The 19,104-nt window shown below is 38.1% G+C and overlaps 1 protein-coding gene across 5 annotated transcripts in view; it reads right to left on the bottom strand.

Annotated features, from left to right (window-relative positions):
• Positions 1–1,587: 1,587 nt before the first annotated feature.
• Positions 1,588–19,104, bottom strand: part of MBP (myelin basic protein) — a 126,568-nt gene continuing 109,051 nt past the window's right edge. For 3 of the 5 annotated variants that reach the window (XM_026669924.2, XM_087961448.1, XM_087961449.1), the window contains exons 5-9: positions 15,345–15,455; positions 12,163–12,198; positions 10,214–10,246; positions 6,779–6,901; positions 1,588–3,362 (exon numbers count right to left, since the gene is read on the bottom strand). In XM_026669924.2, coding sequence (XP_026525709.1) covers positions 3,306–3,362; positions 6,779–6,901; positions 10,214–10,246; positions 12,163–12,198; positions 15,345–15,455 — 360 coding nt within the window. In that variant the 3' untranslated portion in view covers positions 1,588–3,305. The remainder of the gene's footprint in view (positions 3,363–6,778; positions 6,902–10,213; positions 10,247–12,162; positions 12,199–15,344; positions 15,456–19,104) is intronic. The other 2 variants (XM_026669925.2, XM_087961450.1) reach the window with 2 other exon arrangements.

Raw genomic sequence — 19,104 nt, 5'->3', positions numbered from 1 at the left:
GACTTAGAAACTGTGTGCTGTTTCTTGAAATTAAGAGTGGGAAGATAAACAATGAGTTTTTTTGTTATAGCAGTTCTGTAATGAGCATTTTTCTTTGATCCATCGACATTCAACTTCTTAAAAAAGAATAAATTCATTGTTTCTCCCAAGGGCACTTAGTTGAAAGGTGCACATTTTGGGGAAGAAAATGAGTGATAAGCGATGAGCTTAAGATTCAGTTCAAGGTGTCTCAGATGCAAGAAATGTCTGCAACTCTTCAATGTAGCCCAACTTTTCCCAAGAAGATCAGAGGTGGTGTTAGGTTCACAAACCCTCATATTTAACACCAGTTCCGAATAGAGTTAGTCCTTGACTTTCAACTATTTGTTTAGTGATTGTAAGAAGATACAATGGCACTGGGGAAAACAATTGTTGTATAAGACACACTTTCCCACCCCCACAAAAGTGGATGTGTGTATGTTGCCGAAGCCCTACCCACCCACTGGCCCCCACCTTTTGCCCTCTGCCCCCCAGCAATTTGCCTCCTTACAGCAAACAACAAACAGCCTGGTCAGCTTTAGCATAGCCTGATTAGCACAGGAGCTGTTGGATCGGCCTCCCAACAATCAGCTGTTTCAGGCTGCAGGGATCACCATCGCCTATTGCCGCCTCCATGCGCCCCATTTTTGGCCTCCATATCCCGTTTTCAGCCTCCGTGCACCCCATTTTTGGCCCATTCTGGGTGACGGGGATCAGAACGGGCCAAAAATGGGGCATGTGGAGGCCAAAAATAGGATGCAGAGACCAAAAATGGGGGCGCGGAGGCAGCAATAGGCGATGGTGATCCCTACAGCCTGAAACAGCTGATTGTCGGGAGGCCAATCCCAACCGACAATCATCTGCTTGTGCTAATCAAGCTGTGCTGAAGCTGAAACCGGCTGTTTGCTGTTGCCGCGAGGCAAATTTCTGGGAGGCAGAGGCAGATTTTTTTTCTTGTTTTCCTCCCCAAAAGCTATGTGCGTCTTATACTTTGGAGTGTCTTATACTCCGAAAAATATGGTAAGTTGGTTTTCTACACTTCTAACCATTGGAGCATTCCCCTAGCCACATGATCAAAATTCAGATGCTTGACAACTGACTCATATTTATGACGGTTGCTGTGTCCTGGGATCATGTGATCTCCTTTTGTGACTTTCTGATGATGTCAATGGGGAAGCCAGATTCACTTAACAATTGCGTCATTAACTCAACAACTGCAGTGACTCACTGAATAACTGTGGCAAGAAAAGTCATAAAATGAGGCAAAACTCACTTAACACTTGTTTTGTTTAGCTACAAATTTTGGGCCTAGTTGTGGTCATAAGTCAAGGACTACCGGTACAATGTAAAATGGGCCTCCTTTATATGTTCAGTGAAATGAAGCATCTCCTCTGACAAAGACAGAGGACAGGAAAACTGTGTGTAAACTTGCCCCTGTTCCTTAATACACCACGTACTGTATTTTAAAAGGGATATAATCTGCATTCACACTTCATTGCGAACTTGATACACTTCAGTTAGCTGCTTTGTAAGTTTGCATGAAACACCTTTAAAAAATTCCTCCAAATGTCATTAAAAGTTGAGTATTTTATTTTTTTCAGGAGTTGTACTCATACACTTTAAAACAGTACACTTAAATGAAACTCACTATTATGTTGTGAATACACAACGGGACGAGGCTACACATAGAAAAATACACATAGCCAGTAACATTTTGAAAGAAGATGTAATAGAGGGATGTATGTATTTGTGTGTAGGTGCATGCTCATGTTTATTTATTGGTTTTGGTATTTGGTTTTGTTTAACGTCTGTATTTTTCTACTCTCATCTTTCATTGCTGCATATTAAGACTGTTACTTAAAATCTACGGTAGATTAAAGTGAACTATCAGCCACAGTATCTCTGCGTGCCATGTGGCATTAAGTGTTAAGAAGTTCTAATATTATTATTATTTTTAGCATAGCTTAAGGTAGATGCCAGCTTGGGCCTAAATGTATTCTACAACATATAAGCTCAAACAAAACTTTGCAAGAGTAAAAGAAGGCCGCAAGCAACAAAACAGGTTTTATATTTTTAAAATAGTGCAATTCAGAAGAGCATTTTTCTTCATGTAGAGGGGCAAACCCATTCCCACATGCGTATAGCTTCATATATGATCTGTTAACATTTTTACTTCTAGTTATTAGTGCTAATGTCCATTACCTGCAGTGACACAATCTATCTTATTTTGGTTCACTGCTTGTTTAACTCTGCTGCAATAACAAGACAACTACAACTACTAACTATGTGTGCAGTTACAATCTGGAACTTCATCACCAAAGGGCTTTCTGGAATTGAAAACGTTAGACTTTTTGTTTAAAACAATTCGCCGCAAAAAAGTTTACTTTGCAGCGAGCCCACTCTTCACATATCTAAGTCTAGGTTTTTTGTTCTTTGGGATTATTCCTTATTGCTATCATTGTTATACTACTCTAATTCAAGTTTGATATCTTCATGTCTCTCTCCCAACCACTCTTATTTCCCAATATGTTGGCAGTGACAAGCAATTGGCTATGCACAAGAAGTTGCTAAGAGGTTGTATCATCCTACTCCATAACCATTGCTTGGACCCATTGAAACATTCACAGCTGCCTTCTCCCACATCACAACATACCTTGTACTCCCAATGTAATATACCTTTCCGTGACTGCCTAATCCAGTTAGGAAAAGAAAAACAAAAGGTATGAGAGAAAAGGGATACAAAATAAGAGCAAATAAACATAATAAATCAAAGCCAAATCAAAACATTGGATAAACAGCCCTTACAACATTCTGCACGTGTTTTTATTATTGTTTGTTTACAGCAAAGATCTCAAAAGATTCATTAATAACCTCATTAATTTAGATGGGGTTATATTTTATGTGATTAAAGGTTAGTAAAAAAAGAAATCTGAAAGGGAATTAATGTTGTGTGTTCCTGAAAAATTAAAGCTTTATATTTCTTGGGGAGCACCTTGAAGATGAAGAAGGAATAAGACAGGGGATTTTGTTATTTTTTTCTAAATAATGCTGACCGAAAGCTACCTTGCAAGTTTGGGAGGCTTTTGTTGTTGATTTTTCAACTCTTGGTCAGCTTTTGCCAATATAGTTTTGCATATTCCTACTGCATGCATATAACTCAACTGACATTAAGAAACAGATTGTGATTTTTTTTTTTAATCTAAGGAATTTGACAATTTGTTATTAATCCTTGGGATAGCTATGTTATGAAGCAGAGAATGTAGCCTTTTAGTGACATCTTAAGTGTTTCAGCGCCTAGCAACAGGGGAGCCAGACCTAGAACCAGGCCGGGAACCGGAGCTTCCCTTTGGAAAGAAGAAGAAGAAAAAAAACAGGATTAAAATTAAAATATGCAGCTGAAATACACTACAATATACATATTCAAAATAGTTGTGCAGCTCTCAAAGCAAGGTTCAAGAATGAGGATTCAATTCAATAAGACAGCATCTTTATTGTAATTCAGAAATGGCAGAAACCGTGGACAGCCACTGAGAAGAGTGAGGATGAAGCAGAGTTTAAAAGGTAAAAGTTCCCCTCGCACATACGTGCTAGTCATTTCTGGCTCTAGGGGGCAGTGTTCATCTCAGTTACAAAGCCAAAGAGCCAGTACTGTCCGAAGACGTCTCTGTGGTCATATAGCTGGCATGACTAAACGCCGAAGGCACACAGAACACTGTTACCTTCCCACCAAAGTGGTCCCTATTTTTCTACTTGCATTTTTATATGCTTTCAAACTGCTAGGTTGGCAGAAGCTGGGACAAGTAATGGGAACTCACTCCATTATGTGGGGCTAGGGATTCGAACCTCCAAACTGCCGACCTTTCTGATCAACAAGATCAGCATCTTAACCACTGAGCCACTAAGCAGAGTTTATATTGCTTCAATTTCAAATTCAACACATGCTTTCTCTATTTTCCTCCCATATAATGGAGTTCTTAGCCTTCCATTTGCCAGGCTCACTTGGTAGCAGCCACTGTATAAAAATTGTATGTTTGCAATTCTTTGCAGTCCCATTCTGAGTATTAGCTGCCACTAACAGAACAATAGGGATGATGTATTGGATAAAGAATGGATAAAGAATAGCAATTAAATTTTGTTTCGCAACTGGGCAGTTCTTCTGAGATTATTGAAATAAGGTAGTAGGTAAAGAAAGCACTTCTAGCATCTTCAATTTAGTTCATATGGATACTCTCTGTCATACCTAGAGAAACAGTAAGACTATTTTCTTTTGGAAAAGGAGAAACAGTGTTAAGCCTAAAATTCCAAGTTTTCAACAAATGTTCACAACAGTGTATCAATAGTAACGTACTTTGCAATAATAGTTCATATTCTCTGTATTTGTAATCCTGATGTATGCTTTGCCTGTGTTCACAAAGTTGGTAAAGAGAAATAAATCTGCAAATCCCATATTTTGACATATTTCCAGCACCAAATAATTTTGTGATTTAGTTTCCTACCCTCGTTAGATATTGCAGAAACAAAACCTTCGTACTTCATCACTTCCTCAAAATATAGGAAAAATCAAGGTGGTTCTCAGAAACCCAGAATATTCCCTGAAATCAATCCCTAGTTCATGTTTTAAGTACTTTCACCCTCTCTGCTACAGGTAATCCTTGACTCACAACAGTTCATTTAGTGGCTGGTCAAAATTACATTGAAAAAAGTGACATATGACCATTTTTCACACTTTGGTAATCTTCTGACAAGCAAAGGCAATGGGGAATTCAGATTCACTTAACAACTGTGTTACTAACTTCACAACTGGAGTGATTCACTTAACAAATGGGGCAAAAAAGGCTGAGAAATGGGGCAAAACTGATTTAACAAATGTCTCGTTTAGCAAGAGAAATTGTGGGCGTAAGTTTGAGGACTACCTGCAGTTCAGTTTCTTGCAGAAGAACCCTTTCGGGATTAACCCTGCCATCTATCCCTTATTCTTTTTGCAGCCTTCCTTTTGAGCCTCAAAAGGAACCAGAAAGACAGAGAAGATTCATCTGAACAGCTATCAGATTGATTTAAAGGATTGGGTATTCAGGAACTTTGTTTTTTTCCATTTTTAAATATATGTTTCTGCCTATCTCCTGTTGCTGGGTGCATTCCTTAGATTTCTAAAATTTATGCTTCCATAATTACTTGTTGATTCAGCAGGCACTGTATTACCTTATTTCAATAATTCATGGTTCATTTTTAATCTCAAACTACTCAGCCACAACATTATTGCTTAGTTTCATAAATGACAGAGCACTATAATTGTACTTAATGGCTTATTAATTATGTTCCATGAATCACTGATTTCTATGTTATTGTAGTCCTATTAAACCCATTACTTGTCATGGAAGCTCTCCTTAAATTTGTTCTGGTTTTAGGAACCAGAGTTTTTTTTTAAAAAAAGTCTGATGGAATATAATAACGGGGACCATTTCATGCTAAGTTACTGTGGAAAATAAACCTGTATTTTTGCTGGTGCTTAGAAAGGAGGGAACTTTTTTTGGTAATAAGAATGCTGAACCAAATGAAATAATAAAATTGTCTATAAAATAAATAAAAATTATTAGGAGAAAATATTTGTCTAATTCAAACATAAATGAAACTGACTGTCTAGGCTAATAGCCCAGGCTATTCTGGGCTAACTTTTATCAACTCTAAGAGAATAGTCAACAATGGAGGCTGTGAGATTCTCAAGGAAAAGGAAAACTTGGCTTACAAAATTAGTAACATTTGTATATTTATGTGGAGGTGTGTGCACCTTTTGTGAAACTGGGAAAAAAAGGAAATATTTAAAACTGAAGAAAATAAGAAAATAATAATAAAATCTTTTTAAAAGGGGATGGCATATTTTTCCATATGTACTTCAAAGTGAACAGAATTTATTTTAGTGGAACTTGATTCCCCAACGCTATCATTTTGAAGATCTAATTCCTGACAATATGAAGTAGGTGTTCCTTTTCTCTCTCAGAAAAATCTAAAAAAAAACAAAAACACCTGCAATTTGGACAGATATTTCCAAAATATCCTATTTGTATAAGTACAAATGCACAACACCACCAAAAGCATTGTTGATTTTAAAAAGATTTTAAAGTTGTTAAAAAGTTGTTATGAATGTTTAATTTTGTGTAGTACAGAAAATTGTTATTTGTGCATTCTTCTTGAGGTAGATTTGGCTGAGAGAGAGTAATAGGCCCAAAGTCACCCATCCAGCTTTCATGCCTAAGAAGCTGGTATAGAATTATAGTTCAAGTATTGGATTGATATGAAGAGGACCCAAGTTTGAGACTATTCTCATTTTCTCTGCATCTGAAACAAAATTATTAAACTATAAATTTCTAAAGCTCTTTATTTCACTCAATGCATATTAACATCGATTTGGGTGTAAACTTCAGTAGTAATTCATGGACCTAATATCACTTTCCCCTATGTGATGGGATCCCACTGGATTTTGTTACATATACTATTTATATTGGTCTCTGCTTAGGTGATTCTTTACATTTAGACTGATACTAATAGAGATATTTGCCTCAGTTTAGATTTTTTTTTTTTAATGCTGTAATCACACATCCAAACTGTTTTCCTCTTTCCAATCTTTCAATCGCTTAGGTCTATTTGCTGGACTGCTTAAATGAATGCAATATATATTAGCAATAGAATAGAATAGAAAAGGAATAGTTTCTTATCCCTGCTCAATGTTAGTTACTTTTGCTGCTCTTAGAATTATTATCTTTACCAGATTAAACAATTTAGACAGTGTGCCCTGGCCATCATAGCGGTATCCTTTGTGCCCTTTGTGAGCATATTTATGCTCATAGAATTTGCCACTTCCATATCCAGGTCTGTGAGTTTCGCCACCCTGGAAAAGAGGAAAGCAAAATTACAAATATCCGTAGATTGTCATTAAAATATAGAACCATCCTTCAGAAAAATGAGTACTAAATGATCAAAGGCTGAAATGTATCAAAGAATATGGCTAAAGACCCAATGTCATTTATCCTATGGAAGCCACTGACTTCTGTGTTTATAGCTCTGTGTCATAGATAGCAAGCAGAATGGGAATGTTCTACAAATAACCAGTGATGAAAGAAAATATTTGAACAATTATTGAGAAAAGAGATACTCAGGGAACTTTTCTAGCAGAGATAGTGGAAGGTGAATTCAGTTCCATTAAAATTGACATTCTATATATAAAATGCTGTCTTATCCTAGATTCCCATTGTTTGGAAATTGCCTGAGGGGATAATGATCCATAATTACTTATATTACAAATACTCATTTTTGTATTCATGCTATCAAACAGTAACAGATGAGAGCAGTTAACGATACCCTACAAGAAGGAGATGCTGGTAGAATAAATGCATCTATCTCTAAAGAGTGAAATCCCTAGGAAATATACTGAATATTATCCAGAAAAAGAGAAAAATGGGACATTTGGAGCAAGTATTTACATATCATTGTTATCCGCTTTTGAAAAGCATTATTAAATATGAAGAAAGATTGTTCAACATAATTGTGTAATTGTATGAAGAGAAGAAGTAATTCAAAGAATTTTTCAAAAAGTAATCTGCTTTGTAACTAGTTCTTCAAATGAAAACCTCACTTACAGCATTGGTAATATGCAATCTTAATGACAAACCTATGAAAATTGCCTCAGCCAACACATTACAATTGTGTCTTTATTTTTTAAGTGTTCCTATCAAAGTAATGACCTGCTCAACCTTCCAAGCAGCAACCACATCCGGCAAGTTTTCTATGGTTTCCAACTGTTATTGAGTATGAAAAAAAAATCAGTTGGATTACTATATAGATAATTAAGGCATTTCACTGGGGACTTAAAAAGCAGTTGGTATTCACTTCTAAGGGTTGGCAAAAGGGTCGGTTCATAATTGACATTGCCAACACTCCATGATCATGTTCAAATGCAATCTTATTGTAAATTACTGGTCTGTGAAAAACCCTCCTGTTTATATCTTTCTTGCACTTCTACAAAATCCATGGTATTTTAACTATGTTCTTGTAAATTTGCAATAATTTCCATGAGCACCTTGTGGCCTTTTTTACTAAAGGCAGAGTACAGAATATTCTACTTGGGTGTAAATTATTAGAACAATATAGTTATCTTCCAATATCATTTTATAGCTGAGGATTCTGATGGAGATTACAATAGCACTTAGACTTACATACCACTCCATACTGCTTTACAGCACTTTCTGAGCAGTTTGCTCCCAACTATCTGGATCCTCATTTTTGAGACTGTTGTAGGCATCTGTTGGATGAAGTAGTTTGGATCTGTTCTCAGCTGGACTCTGGCTATGCAAATCCTTTGGACTTGCTTGAGGCCAAGTTTACTGTGACTTCCTAGAGAAAAGCTTTGGCTTAATCCAAGCAAACTTAAGTGGCTGAGAGTTTTGGGATCCACCAGGTCTGGAGTTCTTCCATCTTTTAGTTGGGATGCAATCTTCCAAATAGATATGCTGTGCAATTTGGATGTCTGTTTGGACTCACAGTACTGCACTGGCTATAAGTTTCCAACTGCCCTTTCTAGCTATAGAACTCTTTGTTGTACAGAGCTCAGTTACTTATAGGATTGCTCATTTCTGATCAGTTCTGACCATCCTGCAAGGTCCAGCAGGATGGACATGCTTTGAAGTCATTATTGATGAAATAATGTCCTCTAATGGGACCCAAGAAACATATCTCCTCTGTCATTATCCCTTTGGAATAATATAGCACCCCCCCCTCCCATACGTCCAAGTATCTTCAACCCTGATAACCTTTCATAAAGTCTTAAAGACCTGTTTTTTCTCCTAGAGCATTGGTTAACTTTGTCATTGGTTAAGTAATCATTTTGAGATGTTTTCAGATTGGTCTCAGTTATGGCATAGTGTTGTGTTATTGTGGCTTTCTATTATTAATTGTTTTATTCATACTTTATTTAATCTTACATCAGCTATCTAAAGTCGCTATTTGTGAGTTAGAAGGGAGTTAGATATATGAATAGATAGATGATGAATGATGGACAATAGGTGACTGTAAATACAGATATAGCTATACTGAATGTGTAGATTTAGATAAACTCATTTTCACATTGCCTTAATGTAAACACTCTTAAGAAAAGCCACTTTAAGATAAAGATTAAAACTTTATGGATTATGAGCAAGAGGGAGAAATAACCTTTGACTTTGAAACTCCTCTGCCTGGTTGTCACTAACAATATATTTTTATAAGCTTACTACTCTTTCTCTCAGTAAGAAATGAATCTATTTTCACAGACATGTGATGAACTGGGTGAATGCTTTAAGTGACCCTTTTAATTTCCAATTAAAACAATCCAACAAGAGGGCATAAAGAATTGATAGCTTTACCCACTTTCAAGTCTGTCTAGCATTCCAGTCCTTTCTAGTTTCAGGGTAAAGACATGGGCTCAAGTAGATTGAAAGGAAGAAAAAAAAACCTTAAACTGTATCATTTGTTCTCTATATCAGCGGTCCCCAATCCCTGGTCTGTGGACCGGTACTGGTCCATGGCCCATTGGGAACTGAGTTGCACAATTGATGGGCAAGCACACAAATACATCGAGATGTTTAGATCAAGATGCATGGGTGGGATTAGGCTATGTGGCTGAAACCATCCCCTCCCTCCTCTGCTGCCGATCTGTGCAACCAGAAAGGTTTAAAAAAAATGGTTGAAGATATATAAGTGGTCAGTATATGACAATGCTGTAATTATAGGGCAAATCCAGTAGTGTACCGTGTTCTCGAATCTACCCCAGAACTGGAGCTTTGTGCAGTGCATAGTAGCAACCCACACTTTCATTCCTCCTCCCCCTTCCTCCGTCTCATAGACACATAGAACATTTAGGAGATCTTAAAGGAATACAATTGCCATGCAGTGAAGGTGCTCTGTGCTCGGGCAAAAGGAATCTTAATTTAAGCTTGACTCACTTTGGGATAAAAGCAAGCAATAAAACCATGGATGTAAAAGAAACTGCTTTGGAACCAGGAATGGATCAGTAAGAATAAAGCAAACAAGCCAAAGTGAAATAAAGGAATAAACAAATATATACTGGGATTCTGCATCAGCTACAGAAAAGCAAGACAGCAAATGGATGCCCTTTGGGCCTGGGGAAAACAAAATATTTGCAAAGGGAAGCATGTTTATCACCTACCCAGCTAAATCTGCTGAAGGATAATCCTCTCCCCTGCACATGTAAGAAACAAACAAAGTGACATGATAACCACCATGGACTATAAAGGACAATGGACAATGAACTATGGTCCAATGTTCTGCGTAATTCATCCAGCCACAGTCTCAGTCTCTGATATTTTCTTAGGTCAGAATTTGAAACACGGTAGTTTGGCTTTCTGTATTCAAAAGCTAAAGATGTAGAGAAATTTGAGGGCGAAAAATGGAGCGAGTAAACTGTGGAGGCTGTTGTTGTGAGGAAAATAGGAGAAGGAAGAAATATTGGTATGTTTGCCACCTTGAGTTGTATACGAAAAAAGGGAGAATAAAAATCTAAAAAGACTCCGTGCTAGTAAAGATTACATTAAATATTGAAATACAGGCAGTCCTCAATTTACGATCACAATGGAGCCCAACATTTCCATTGTTAATTAAGACAGCTGTTAAGTGAATTTTGCCACCACCTCTCTTGCCACACTTGTTAAGAGGATCACTGCGGTTGTTAACTTAGCAACATGGTTGTTAAGTGAATCTTGGCTTCCCCGTTGACTTTGGTGGGCAGAAAGCCACAAAAGGGGACCACATGACCCCCCTGGGACACTACAACCGTCATAAATACATGCCAATTGCCAAGCATCTGAATTTTTTGACCCTATGCTGCAGTGGTTGTAAGTGCAGAAAACAATTGTACATCACTTTTTCAGTGCTGTTGAAACTTTGAATGGTCACTAAATAAATGGTTATAGGTCGAGGACTACTTGTAATAAGCCGCAGAATGAAAAGAATAATTTCATCCAGAGGTGGTATTCAGCAGGTTCTGACCTGTTCCGGAGAACCGGTAGTGGAAATTTTGAGTAGTTCGGAGAATCAGCAAATACCAGCTCTGACTGGCTCCACCCCCATCTATTCTCTGCCTCCTGAGTCCCAGCTGAATGGCTGGGTCTTCTTTTGTTGCCCTGCACAGGAGAACAGAGCTGGAAAGCAGGTTAGTGGGGTGGGGAGGGAATAGGATTTTGCAATAACCTTCCCCCAGGAGAAGGGACAGAATGGGGATTTTGCAGTAACCTTCACCCAGAAATGGGGTGAGAATAGAGATTTTACAGTATCCTTCCCCTGCCACGCCCACCAAGCCACACCCACAGAACTGGTAGTAAAAAATTTTGAATCCTACCACTGATTTCATCCCTTCCTCTGGAGGGAACCAACCAGTGGTGGGATTCAAATTTTTTTACTACTGGTTCTGTGGGTGTGGCTTGGTGGGTATGGCAGGGGAAGGATACTGTAAAATCTCCAGTCAGAGGTGGTAATTCCCAATTCTCTGAACTACTCAAAATTTCTGCTACTGGTTTTCCAGAACTGGTCAGAATCTGCTGAATACCACCTTTGTCTTAGTGCTTAAGACTGTTTCTAATTTCCATTTATCTGGACTCCTTTGCTTGGTCATCAGACCTTGGTGGCCCTGGCTGCTGTTTCTTAGTGCAAGTCAGCCTGTTCTAAGGCCTCTCTTATTTATATTTTAATAGTTGGCGGAAGGGGCAGCTTGACATGTATCAATGAGATCTGGCTAGGTTGTCAAGGAAGAAGGGGAAACTCACCCCAAAATGTGGCCAACCCATGTTTGGGTGTGGCATCAACCATGACCCCAGGACATTTTATAATCTGTGTGGTTCTTGTGGCTTTCAGTGGCATTGCCTTGTTTATGGAGTTGGGCATGAAGGATCAGATAGGATTGCTACAGTGGTATGGAGTGTTATCAGGTGTAGGCAATCATTTTTTTAAGCAACCAAATACCCGTTGTAATGCATCACTTAGACTACATTGGGGCTAGGGAGATTATTGAAATATTTTAAAATAAGGAAACCTTTTCTTTCTTTTCTTTACCACAGGTTTTGTAGGTGATTATAATGTAAAATATTCACAGCAAGCACTTACTTTTGCCTGAAGAGGAGGAGTTGTTCTGGGTGACACCTGAAAATCAATTAAAAAAAAAATTAAGAATTTGCAAATATATACTGTATATTTGGAATTGCAGTGTGTGTGTGTGTGTGTTTGCTTGTTTGTTTGTGCCTGTGTGTGGAATTCCATGGTTGTTTTAAACATTTTCTTGGGCATCCCCTTTCTCAGCTTGAAAGTTACAAATGACCAATGGATGGCGGCAAAGGCAAACTTTTTCTTCTCATTGTTGCTAACTAGTGGGTATCTAATTTCCTGCACCCATACCTGGTACCCACCTTCCTTTGCTCCACATAATCAGCAAATACATCGAGATGTTTAGATCTTACTGAAACTGGTGACAGAATGTTGAACTGATTTTTTCCCATCTAAAGTTTTCATATTTCTGCAAGTATTGGGGGCTTGTTTAAATTTTAAATTAAATTATTTTCTTCATGGGACGGGTTCTTGAAATCTGAATTGGCTGTTACTATATGTCCCTTTCTCAACCTTAGCTGCTTGAAGATATTGGACTTCACCTCCCAGAATTCCCCAGTCAGCCAATGTTGATAAGACGGCACTCAGTTCAGCTGTGCATATCATTGTGGCTTGCTCTTTATCCATAAGTAATCCCGCCACAAACAGCTGCAGGGAATAATGCTAGCTTATCCTACATCTTGTTTAATATAACATAACTTTGTCATCCCATTTAACATGCTGGATCTACATGGTGTTTATTGGAGAGTTGTCCATCTTTAAAAATTTGGAGGCCTCTCTGCAAACATTTCTTAAGCTTGTTGTTATCTCATTGTCTGTTGGGTGGAAATATATATGTGTGCCTGAAGGACATGCATACAGATATATCTATGTACTATTGGCTAGTTATAATACAGACTAAAGCTTCAGGATTGATAAAGATTGGCCATCAATACCACTATTAGATATGTTTTACCTAATACCTAATTAGTAGTTGCTTGCTTTTCAACTTTCAAAACTATTATAATGCGATCTCATGGCCCTTGAGTTTTTCTAGGAAACTGCTAAAATCTGCTCAAATTCATTACAGGGACATCAAACATTAGAAGGGTTATCTGTGGCACAGTGCTGTTCTCTGCAGAACACTTTTGAAGTCCCAAAGCCACAACTCTTACAACCAATTCTGTTAAGTAGGTGATTCTTCTCAGTCAGACCTTGTCATTAAAATCAGCTTTATAACGCCAAGTGAGAAATTGGATGTAGGACTTAGCTACCAAGTAGTAATTCACGCTCAATTGTTTTCTTCATGTTCTTCATCTCAGAAGTAGCCAATAAGCCTGGGCTTTTGAATCAGGATATTACATACTTTGCTTTGAAGCATGTTACTAGAGAGAAAAGAGCTGAAGACACATATTGCTTTCACCACTCACCCTGTACTCATCATAAATTTACTTCACCTGTAAGATATCAGAGGTGATTGCACAATTCCAGATTAGTTCATCTTTAGGAGTTTGAATGTCTGTCTGCACTCTTTCAGAAGTTCAGGTTGGGAAATTTTGAGTAACAGCAGCCACTGTTCAGGCACACTTCTGTCTGTATGCCTGCAGGGCTGGGTTTATACAGATGAATATGAGAGATTTACAAATCTCTATACAATAAAAAAAAATCCAGAAATAGTCAGCACTTAAGAATGGCTTGTCAGCTTTTTCTCTGGGATTATGCTTTAGCTGTAGCTTATTATTCCAGTTTAGTGGCCAGAATTCCTTCCTCAGATCTAACAATAATAGCCAAGAGATGAGCCCATAACTGCAGAAGTAGCCTGGGTATTATTTTCAAATCAGTCTGATATAGAGGGAAAATAAATTATAAATAAAATAAATAGTTGAAATCTTATGATTAACCCTGAGCGGTTTATAATCTAATCCTATAAATGATGATTAAATACCATAAAGTTTGCATAAGGTCACTAGCTCACATATATTGATTATCTGAAAGAATTCCCACATACATATAGGTTAAATCCACAGACAGGCACGAGTGCACACACGTGTGTTTACACATCCCTGCCCAAAGTGGTTATTTATTTCCCTGTAGTAGATGGTTTCCTATATTTGTTTGAATTTGTGGGACCTCCTACAAATAGGATCCTCCTATTGAATAAAACAAAGCTGGGTTTATGGATAAATAGCAATAGCAATAGTACTTAGACTTATATACAGGGGTGGGATGCTACTGGTTCTGCCCAGCTCTGTAGAACTGGTAGCTCTGAAGAGCAGCAAACACAACTGCAAAACGTAAGTACCAAACCTGTAGTAACACCAGTTGAATCCCACCCCTGCTTATATACGGCTACACAGGGGTGGGATTCTGCAGGTTCACACCTATTCGCTAGAACTGGTTGTTAACATTCTAAGCAGTTTGGAGAACCGGTTGTTAGAAGAAATTACTGGCCTAATCCTGTAAGGAAGGCAGGAAGGAAACATTCTGGTGTTGCTTACAGAAACTGCCTCTCCGTTAATCCTTATTACATCCTTGGCAGGACTAGACTTCCTTTCTCTGGAGTTTCTCTGGAGATTTTTTTTTTTCTCCTTTGCTGGTACTTTGCTTGTGTGGAGTGACCATTCAAAGTTACAATGGCACTGAAAAAAGGGACTTATGACCATTTTTCACATTTACGACTGTTGCAGCATCCCCACAATCATGAGAGACCAGGCGAGGAGATGCGTGTCTCAATGTGAGTGATGTTGAGTTGGCCATGCCCAGCCAGTCACATGACCACCAAGCCATGCCCACCAACTAAGCCATGCCCACAGAACCAGTTGTTAAAAAATTTGAATCCCACTCATGTCGCTACATCGTGCTTCATAGCACTCTCTACGTGTTTACAGAGTCAGTATATTGCCCTCAACAATCTAGGTCCACATTTTATTGTCCACATTTTACCTCAGAAGGATGGAAGGTTGAGTCAACCTTGAGCTGTTCAGGATCCAACTCCTGGCAGTGGGAATGCAGTTATCCTGCAATATTGCATTCTAACCACTGCACCACAATGTCTCTTGGAAATAAAATATTTCCATACCCATTGAAAGCTGTGGATCAGAACAATGCCTTTGCAACTCCTTTCTATCAAAATTACTTGAAACCTGGCAGTTCATGTTTCCTCAAGACATAAAAGTAGACATGATTTAGAAGGAAGTAAAACTTACAATGTTCCTGAAGAAGTGGACTACTGGGTTTTCATCATAATAGCGTCCATGATGAGATCTTGGATGAGGCAGAGAACTTACGTGGCTAACTCTGGAGGCATGGTGATAGTCCTGAAACACAGGGTAGGTCATACCTGTAGATCAGCATGTATTCTGAAAGTAATTAATGTTCCCCTCTTGAAAACAACTCAAGAAAACAACATGGATGTATCCATTTAATTGTCACAGAGTTGTATTTGATTTGATAAAAACATAACCTTTTTAAAAAACTGAAAATTGGAGATATATTTCCAATGACTATTACATTTAGCTCCAGACATACTGTCTGGAGAATTCTGGTAGTTAAAGTCCACAAATCTTGAAGTTGCCAAGGTTGGACACCCTTGATTTAGATACTATTGCTAGGATGCCTTAATTGATATATCTCTTAAAGATCATTTCTTTTCAAAACTAATTCTTTATGCTTTAATTCCATCGACAGGAAAGAACTCATTTGGAAAATAATAACTCTTCCAGTTTTCAATATTTTTTTTTAACTTCTTCAAACAAATCTCCCTAGGAGTTCCAGTAAGTTGAGATTGTTTGTACGCAGATTAAATATAGTATATTGTTATTAATTTGCAATCCAAAGTTTCCACCATGCATCTGCCAATGGTTGAATCACAAGGATGTGCAAGGATGTGGAATAGAGTTTCTAGAACTCCTTCTAACTCCTTTAGCAAAATGGCTGTAGGAGGTCTCTGTAGTTTCTTTTATGTAATAAATATGTTATTTATTTATTTATTACATTTGTTTGCTGCCCATCTCACTTTGGAGAGACCCTGGGAGGCTTACAATGTTAATAGGTAAATAATGCTTATGTTGCATTAATGTGTATCTAACGTTATCTAGGGTTTAATCAACTTTTTCACATTGAGTACATATGGGTATTCATATGGATACTATCGGTATCTGTGTTTCTGCTCTCCCTTCATGTTGCATCTGCATGCTTGCGTATATTGTGTATATGCTTATGCAGGAACTTGCATACATTTCACTCTAAGCCAGGGATGTGCAACTTTAAGACCTGTGGAGGTTGGGGAACTCTGGGAGCTGAAGTCCACAAGTCTAGTTGCCAAGGTTGGACATGCCTACTCTAAGCCATATAAAACAGGATGGAACAAAGGCAAAGAGAATTTGAGCTACTACCCAACCTGTTTTCCCATCGGAATATATTGGGAGATATTTTTTTCCTGGATTGCTTTTCTTCACAGCCCAAAATTGTATCTATGCCAGTTTAACCCTTGAGGTTTCTTTTGCTGCCACACCAAATCTGTTTTCATTCCGTTCTGTTTCCAGAGAATTATCCTACTGAGAGACAGGCAGAGTCATGAGCCTCTTAACCCCAATTAACTTTTCCAACCCTCTGTTGAGTAGGAAAGAACAAAAAAAGAGAGGTCAGATGAGGCTAGCCTAATGGCTAATTGTCCCTGGCCCTCTAAATTCCAGGGTAGATACAGAAAACCACCTAGGAGTTGGTCACCTCTTTAAACTCAATACAGAAAGCATGTAAACATATGAAGAATACATTCATCAGCAGCACTTAACTGTGGACATGATTGAACAACATTTAAAATGTGAGCAGATGCTTATTAAGTGCCCTTTATTTTATGCTTGTGAGAACTGATGGCTCATCTCCATTGAAAATTTTAGAAGCAATGCTGGATTAACACGATCCAGAAGAAAAGCAAAGAAATTAGCAAATCATTATTATTTTTAATTAAACCAAACATTACTCTAAACCTAAATGCCTTTAAACTGAGAAGGCATCGTCTTTAGGCATCGGTGTTTAAAACATGCATGGCAAAAATGAAGTAAAGTATGAAATTATAAGAAAAAGCTGTTGTTAAACAAAGTCATAATGAATGTTCTTCCTATCTGAGAGGCCTGGAGGTGAAATTTAGCATACACATACACGTACACATTCACATATGCATACACATACTCATACATCTTATACATATACATACACATACTCATACATAGAGTTGGCCTTCTGCTTATAGAAATAGTATTTAGATTTATATACAGCTTCACGGTGCTTTACAGCCCTCTCTAAGCAGTTTACAGAGTCAGCATTTTGCCCTCAACAACCTGGGTCCTCATTTTACCCACCTCGGAAGAATGGAAGGCTGAGTCACGCTTGAGCTTGGTGAGATTCGAACTGCCAAATTGCAGGCAGCCGGCAGTCAGCAGAAGTAGCCTGCAGTACTGCATTCTAACCACTGTGCCACTGCTTATGCTGTGAGATCCTGAAAAGGGACACAGCCAATTCTTGTCTTTACTGTGATTTTCTTTTGGGAGTGGTGAGTTAAGGTTGATGATAGGAACAGAAACCTCCCAGAGGCAATTCTCAGCCTTAATACCACCTAAATATTGGAAATGTTGCCTTTGGCTATTTTGATACAATATCAGCTGCTAGAAACCTGGAGCATGCAGCCCTAAGCCACAGGCAACTCGTAATTGACTTCATATATCATACCATGAACTAGATAAGTCATAAGGACAAATGGAATCTCCACAGAATGATGTAGCAAGAAATGAATTTGTTCAGTGTTGCAATTAGCATATTCTCCCTTCCTCTACAATATTGCATCTAGTTTTGCAAATCTTCAAGACAAATATATTATCTTGGCTGCATAAAGATCAGTACTTGGAGAAGTGTGATTGTAGCTATCCATATAATTATTCACTTCCATGGTTACTTGATGTCTTGGGTGGCAAATGGAGGGCATGACACTGCGCTCTCTTGAAATAACTTTCCATATTTAAGAATAATAGCCTGATCTGGAGGGAATTAAAATGTGTGCCATACAGTTTTTCTTTCTACCTGCCACCCTATGAAGAATTTTATGTAACTTAAAAACTCCCATTGTTGTATATTGGTGGAACTCCCGATACTGTTTCCTGCCCTCAGCCTGAATCCCAGAGGACTATAAGCAAAATATAACACAATGTGCAGTACATAATATATGAAAGAGCGTGCATTTTAGAATGTCAATTTCATGAACTTTTCTTGGGTATCATAAAAATATGCACATACTTACCTTCGGTTCCAGGAAGACCTAAATTAAAATTTGAATATAGTGTCTGAATGAATCATTTTGCTTTTGCCAGTAATGCTGGCTTGTCATTATAGATCACAGAGGCTCTGAAAGAAAATTCGCAAAGTACTTCAAAATTACACAGCTATATTGTTTTTTATTCTAGTTTATTGAGCTACGTAGCTTACTCTTTATGAAAGCTTGTATAATGATCTTTCCATTAAAAAAAAAAGTCTCTGTTAACATGTAATGCAAATTCCAATGCTGATTTGATCTAGTCACTCCTGTAAGGAAATATTTATCCGAAAGAGAATAACGGAATAACGGAATTGGAAGGGACCTTGGAGGTCTTCTAGTCCAACCAGAGGTGGTATTCAGCAGGTTATGACCAGTTCTGGAGAACCAGTAGCAGAAATTTTGAGTAGTTTGGAGAACCAGTAATGGAAATTTTGAGCAGTTTGGAATACCACCTCTGACTGGCCCTAGCTCCATCTATTCTCTGCCTGCTGAGTCCCAGCTGAATGGCTGGGTCTTCTTTTGTTGCCCTGCATAGGAGGATGGAGCTGGAAAGCAGGTTAGTGGGGTGGGGAGGGAATGGGATTTTGCAGTAACTTTCTCCTGGAGTGGGGTGGGAATGGAGATTTTACAGTATCGTTTCCCTGCCACGCCCACCAAGC

Source organism: Notechis scutatus, chromosome 3 (genome assembly GCF_049901735.1).
Source record: "Notechis scutatus isolate UNSWTSFEM ecotype Mainland chromosome 3, rNotScu1.2, whole genome shotgun sequence".
Taxonomy (NCBI): Eukaryota; Metazoa; Chordata; class Lepidosauria; order Squamata; family Elapidae; genus Notechis; species Notechis scutatus.
This window is presented reverse-complemented; position numbering and strand designations above follow the sequence as displayed.